The sequence below is a fragment of the Oryza brachyantha genome, chromosome 3, assembly GCF_000231095.2.
Source record: "Oryza brachyantha chromosome 3, ObraRS2, whole genome shotgun sequence".
Lineage (NCBI taxonomy): Eukaryota > Viridiplantae > Streptophyta > Magnoliopsida > Poales > Poaceae > Oryza > Oryza brachyantha.
The window spans coordinates 4,282,641-4,289,927 of NC_023165.2; the positions used below are offsets into that span (position 1 = coordinate 4,282,641).

General features: G+C 41.4%; 1 protein-coding gene across 1 annotated transcript; it reads left to right on the forward strand.

The window, feature by feature from the left end:
- Positions 1-673: 673 nt before the first annotated feature.
- On the forward strand, positions 674-6,334 carry LOC102715378 (CASP-like protein Os03g0196400). Its single transcript, XM_015834904.2, has 3 exons — positions 674-1,020; positions 3,406-3,538; positions 5,729-6,334. The coding sequence occupies exons 1-3, from the start codon at positions 779-781 to the stop codon at positions 5,987-5,989; spliced, it is 636 nt and encodes a 211-aa protein (XP_015690390.2). The 5' UTR covers positions 674-778; the 3' UTR covers positions 5,990-6,334.
- The last annotated feature ends 953 nt before the right edge of the window (positions 6,335-7,287 follow it).

A 7,287-nucleotide genomic window follows, 5' to 3' on the forward strand; every position in this document is an offset into this window, starting at 1 on the left:
TGTTCTTATATATATGTTTAGATTTAGAGCAATTTTACAGGCCTTGAGTGAGCAATTTTACCATCCTTAAGGAGGTATCGGGAGATATCACTATTTTTTATGTAAAATTTGATAGCTTTTGGTATCTTAGATACTAGAATATACCAAATTTTACGTAGAAAACTATGGTACCTCATGGTACATCCTTAATAATGGAAAAAATGGTCTCCTTGAGTGGGTACCGAGAGGTACTAAAATTTTACTGTAAAATTTAGTATCTTTGATACCTAGGTAATAGGAGTACCAAATTTTACACTGATTTTGATACCACCTGTTAAAATTGCTCTTAGATTTTTAAATGTTATCTGAATGGTGTTGTATTATAAACAGAGAGAGTGTAGCTAGAAGCTAAAGTCGAAACAGAGTACAGAGAGGTCGTAGATTTCCCCGTATGGCCGTATCTGGAGCGGAATCAGAAATTTCGTCGCGTCCAGGGGAAAAAGAAGACCAGCCACAAAGTATACAGCATACACGAGCCGCGCTTGGTTGGTGGAGTGCACCTAGCAAAAACGCTGCACATTTACGCTCCTCTGCCTCCGTTCAATTCACTTCAATTCCCTCCCCTGTTAAATACCGCCCCCCTCACCCGCATCGCATCGTCATCGCATCGCCCCCCCCCCCCCCCCCCCCCCCCCCAAAACCACTCTGCTTCGCACGCTCTCACTCCTCCGCTTCAGCTGCACCGCGCGCCGCGGCAAGGAGAGGAACCCGGAAGCGAAGCGAGCCGGGCCCGGCGGCGATGAGGCAGGAGGGAGGAGGCGACGGGGTGAGCCCCGGCAATGTCCCGGTGTGCTACTACGGGCCCGGCGGGCGCGTGCCGGCGTCGCTGGAGCGGCGCGCGCGCGCCGCCGAGGTGCTCCTGCGGTGCGCCGCGTGCGGCCTCGCCGTGCTCGCCGCCGCGCTGCTCGCCGCCGACCGCCAGACCCGCGTCTTCTTCTCCATCCAGAAGGTCGCCCGGTACACCGACATGCAGTCCCTCGTGTAAGCCTCCCTCCCTCCCTCCTCTTTCCTCTCCCTTCATCCCATCCCTGAACCGTACTATTACTAGTCGCTTGATGAACGCAGCAGCAACCGAATTAATCTTGAATAAACTGAAACTTTTAGTTTGATTGCACGGACTGAGTACAGTAGTGTTATCCGCGCCTCGTTGTTTTGTGCCACAATTATTTGCTTCGACTGGCCGTTGATAGGAGCCAAAGATTCTCGCGTCCTTTTCATGAACAGTGTGTGCATCTTGGCAGCCTTGCCTTGTGGTTTGTTTCGTTTGCCGGTTGCTCAGCAAGTAGCTAGCCAGCCCGGGTAAACTAGTAATACGGTTCATGTCCTAATTTGGTACACGTTAGAGAAAGCCTCGGTCCTTGATTTGGTACGCCGATCAGAGGGTTAAGGCTGCCTTGATGGCTTCGTGTACGGCGAGACGATGAACTGGTGGCGGTGGTGGCGGCGAGAGAGTGGAGAGCTGGAGAGGTTAACGGGCGGCGAGCAAGTGCCAGGCGCAAGTAGATCGGAGAGGCCAGCCAGGCGTTCGTCGTACGTGTGGAAGCAGCCACTTTTAAAGCAGCAGACGCGGCACGGTTGGGCCATTTTACTGCCCTGTCGTCCAAAGGGTCCCCTGCTGCTGCTCGCGTGGCTGCACCACGGAGCTCCACTCGTTTTAAGCCCTGCTGCATGTGTGTTCTTTTGGTATAAAAATTAAGAAATTATCTCATTTTTATAAAGGAAAATATGATTGACTTTACAATGTTTCATCATCTGTCTTATTCAAAAAATTATAAAAATATCATTTATTTTGCTTGTGACTTACTTTATTATCAAAAGAACTTTAAGCACGATTTGTCATTTTTGATATTTGTAATAAATTTTTAAATAAGATGAATGGTCCAACGTTATAAAAAATCAAACATATTACCGCTAGTATTAAATAATATAAACTAGGATTTAAAATCTACGAGATAGTGAAACTTTTACTTAAAAAATAAACAAATGAATAATCTGCTGGGGAAACACATCGTCTTGGAGCCGTACCAAAAAGTTGGAAGCTCCATTAATGGCACTGATGGAGCCACAGGAGAGGAAAGAAAGAGTTTTTTGTTCTACATTTTTTTTTATTTTCTGTCGAGTGAAATAGGGGTAGTTTAAAGTATGTTCTTTTTCCCGGATCGGTGCTTTCACTTCAGTTGAGTAACGATCGGTACCTACCACGTGGTGGCTGCTCAATGCGGTCTTGATGGTTAGACCATTCATGGAACGTATAAATGCATAACCTACTTCTCGCCGACCAGCACGGTTGGAGAGGGTTTAACCTTTTTTCTGTAGAACGTGTCGGTAGAATTTGGGTCAAAAAATGTGCTCAAGCAGTTCATACAGTAGTAGAGTTTTTAAAGAGGTTTTACGGTACCTGAGGACATGACAGAAACTTTTTTCCTCTAAAAAGTTTGTTATCTACTTAAGGACGGTAAAATCTGTCGTGCTTTTTATCCCTTTATAAGCATGGCGCAACTTTGGTCAACGGATTTTATTAGCAAAAACAAGAGTTATGGAACTGTACGTTTGTGCCATTCCTGTAACAAACTTCTACTACATAGCATCATTTTTCATACGTCTAGAAGTAATAGTATCCGCACTGTACAGTCAGCGATGGATCCAAAAGAATTATAGAAGTCTTTGGAAAGGCATTATAGAGTTTTCAGACATCTAGAGTAGTATCTGCATTAGGGCAAACACATGACATCGTTGAAAATTATAGATTTTAGTGCCGTGATCCGCGGCGAGCCTTAGCGGCTGCCCGGTGTTGGCCTTAGATCCGTCACTGTACACAATAGAACTGAACATCCTTTTCTGATGGAAAAGAGTAATAAATGTAGTCCAAAGAAAATGCAAGTCATGCACCAAGCCATGATCAGTGATCCAGTATTATGTGTGGCGACCACTACTGATCTGTAGTTATACACTTTTTCAGAATTGTGCGCCATCTCGTTTTGCAGTTACTATTTCAATTGCTGTCCACATTAACACCCGTAAGCAGGACCATCTTCACGAATGGACCATGGAATCATGTGTAACTTTCAAAGCACTGACATACTATCGAGAAGCTAACCTATCTACTAGCTAGGACACAGAGTATAAAGTAAAATGCTTCTGAGACAGCTGTGAAGTACTACGTGGAAAAAATATTTGTGTTTTGCTTGTCTAAAAAAAATCAACATGGGCAACATGTAGTAAATATAACTGTAAAATAGCACCCAAAAATTGTCTTTTGCTTAAACTCTTCAAAACAATAGTTTGAATGACTTCACTGGAAACACAAGTTTGATCAAGGAGCTAGATATCGGACATGATGGTAAATCATGTTTTTCTTTGATGCAGGCTTTTGGTGATAGCAAATGGGATGGCTGCGTGCTATAGCCTAATCCAGGGTGCAAGATGCTTGGTGAGCATAGTGAGAGGTGGTGTCCTTGTCAGTAGGCCCTTGGCATGGGCTATCTTCTCTTGTGATCAGGCAAGTAGCTGCTAATGTCACAATCAGATTTTCAAGGCATTTGTTTGCTTCTGTTATTTTCTCGCATGTGTGTTTGTCGCTATCAACGGGTGACTTTTCAGCTATGTTGAGTTTATGACTACATTTTAGGTGTAAATGCTGATATTCCGTTGCCATTGACCACTGAACTTTAGAAATGCTCTCTAGTTAAATATATTGCGTCCAAGTTAATAATACTTTTTAAAACGAAATTAAGTTAATAAGACATGCTTTCTTATCTAAGAGAATTTGTGCTGAACTGTCATTCACAAATTATATAATCTTTATAGCTTTTCGTTTGGATCCTGCCGGGTTGGATAATACTGGTTGGTATCACAACAACCTGCCAACACATATATCCCATGTCAACTAGAAGCATAGGAAAATCATGAAACACATAGTGCCTTCGTTCCAAAATATAACTATGTTTAGAATTGTGTCAAGTCAAAATTTTAAGCTTGGATTATTAATAACAAAAGAATAAAAAATCAATCATGTAAGAATGGTGTTACTAGATTTATAATTAAAGAAACTATTATAGTATGCAACTTTTTATTTAAAACAATATATTCTTATAAATTTTATTGGTCAAAGTAGCATCACGAAGTCCATGTCTAGACCCAAAGTTAGCTAAATTTTTGAATGAAGAGAGGATGGTTGTGTTCTTTTTTAGATGAAAGATTATTGATTTTAATAGTTATTTAATGGTATAAACAATAGAATTGAACTCTATAAAGTTAAGAATCTATTTTATAAATATGAGATAATAATTTTCTATATAGATTTATTTTGTAAAAAACACACTATTTGTTATGGAAGGGTGCACGCAAAAGCCGAGTAAAGGGCTGAGAATAATCAGGCAAGAACTTCTAATATCAGGGTATGAGCTTACATATTGAAAGAGTATATATCTTTCATATACTTTCCTTCTGTTTCAAGATACTTGACATGCTTAATTTTACTGTTAAAATCAAATTAAAAATCTGATCAATAATATTAGCAAAATATTCAGTTACATTGCTATGCAACACGATTGTACGGTGTTAAGTATTTACAAATATAGTCATAAAAGGAAGTGGCCGAATTTTGTACAGTGAAGTCAATATTGTTAACTAATTTAGATATTGACGGATTAAGTGAACCCCTCTCTTTCTGGCACGGTAAGTCAGCAACTCATTGTTATTAAACATAACAGTGCAGCAGCTCACATATCACAATCAAACCGTGTAGCTAAATGTTAATATGTTTGGTCAATATCAAGATAACACTGTGAGCAAAAAGAAGAACGCATAAATAGCAGCTGCAATAGATGAGCACCAGAATACAATATATTTTTCATCAGTGTTATATTGTTATTGTAATCAAACACTTTTCGTGCTACAGCGAAAATATTATGAGTAGATTGGTGGAACAAGGATGCTCCTGTTAGCAATAAATGTGGCTAGCCTGTATAGAACGACATGTGCTTTTGCTGTCTGAATGCAGAATCGGCATTACTACCATGGACAAGCATTGAGATACTGAGACGCATACAAAGAACTGTTAGGTGTCATTATCTTAAAAAAAAATAACTGTTAGGTGTTAGTTGGTGATATCAGAACCATCACAGTATAAATTGGTGTTTTAAGTATTGATGTAGAGCTCTAGATTGCTCTATTGCCTATTCTGTCATTAAGTTTTCAGAATGCGTCGTACTCCAACTCCCGTTCTGTGTCCATCTGAAAGAAGCTGTTTTAACTACAGTACTAACTAGCCCGCAGGAGGTCAACACAACTACGTCTAACACATACTCCTATATCTGAAAACACCAGTAATAAGTTTCTGTACGTCAGTGTCTCCGTTTAATTACTCCGTATACGGTGTACCATATGATCAATTTTGACCGCATGGCTTCTGAAATCGTGCGGTTTGTAGGACTTTGAACCTCTCCATTTTTTTTTCTGCTTATGCTTGTAAGTCAAAATTTAAATTTTGAATTGATTTTCGAGTCATTTATTGAAGTTTATTTTCTAGTCCTGACTTTTAGTTCGACGTATGTAAAAATTTTATTATAAATTATTTTTCGTTTGTAAATATATCGGTCGACCTTTTCTATCTAAAAGCCAAACAAACCACATCTTTGTTCTCCAAACTTTTCATAACATTTTGCATGCATCTGCAACATGCGTGCAGGTGATGGCGTACATCGTAATCTCAGCGGTGGCCGCGGCGATGGAGGCGGCGCTGATCGGCAAGTACGGGCAGCCGGAGTTCCAGTGGATGAAGACGTGCCACCTCTACAAGCGGTTCTGCGCGCAGGCCGGCGGCGGCGTGGCGTGCGCCATCGCCGCCAGCGTGAACATGGTCGGCGTCGCGCTCCTCTCGGCGTTCAACCTCTTCCGGTTGTACGGCAACGGCAACGGCACCGGCGGCAAGGCCACCGGCGGCAAGTGAGTGAAGCCGGCCAGTGCAGGCCACAGCTTCTTCCCAGTTCGGACCTTGCCACCTCCTCTCTCTCAGCTCGTAGGTTTTTAACACCAGTAGCTATGGCCACCATTTGTGTTTGAGCTTTTGTGCTGGTAGACACATGTAAGTCGATCAGCGGTTGTCCTAAGAAGAAAAAGGAAAAGGAGTCTTTGGGACACGACCGGTGTATATTTGGATGTGAAGTGATCGGAGGTGCGTGTGTTTGTAGTAATATATGATATCGTAATAAACAAGCGAGAAAGCGATGTATCAGTGTGGCCGCTGGCACGATGGCAGTGCTAGGGAAATTTACTCGGTTAGGTGTTCGTTGCCTCCTCTTCCTCCTGCTGCTGCTTCTTCTGCTGTGACAACTTTTTACTCTGTTTGGTTGGAAACCATCATACTGGCTGGAGGCATGTATTGTTTTATCTTTTTTATTTTCGTTGCCATTATGGGATTGGGTAAATGTCAACAAGGGACAGGTTGAATGATTTTTTTTTAATTTTGTTATTAAATAATTGACAAATTTAATTTTACATTTCAAAAACTCACAAAATTAACCTCCTGCTGCTCTCTAGGAGGGCAGAGAGGTGACGTTGCAAACGGTCACTCGATTGCGAGGAATGGCCAGAAACGGCGGCACGACGAATTTTGCGATTGAGCCAAGAATTTTTTGATTAAACCATGGTTGTTTAATCACAAGTACTTTATTATCTCGGTGGTCACCGTCCCACTCTTCTAGGAGACCGTCACTGGGCTAAATAGTACTATTAATTAAACAATTTTATGTATTATACATATATGTATTAAATCACGGTTAAATCGTAAAATTTTCGAACGCCACGACAAATTTTGCATTTTGGCCCTTGCCGTCCTTACAGAGGACGACAAGGGCCTAAACACAAAATTCGCGGTGCCACCGTTTTCGGCCGTTTCTCGTGACCAAGTGGTCATTTGTCATATCACCTTTCCATACTCCTGGAGGGCGGAAAGATGTTAGTTTTGTGATTTTTTAAAATACAAAATTAAATTTGTAAATTATTTAATAAATAAAATTCAAAATTCGAAAAAATCCAGGTTGAATCACATACGTTGGGCTCTGCGGGTTGGGCCTTCTGGCCTGTCACCGTAATAGTCCGCAGGCCCTTTCCACAACTCTAAAATTGTTCTTTTAGAGTTTAAACTTTATCTACAGAAGTACATCTATATCTATATACTATTATAAAAAGCGGTAACGATTCTGCCAAAAGTTTTGGTCCGTCGTGGGTCACAGAGCCTTGGCTGGC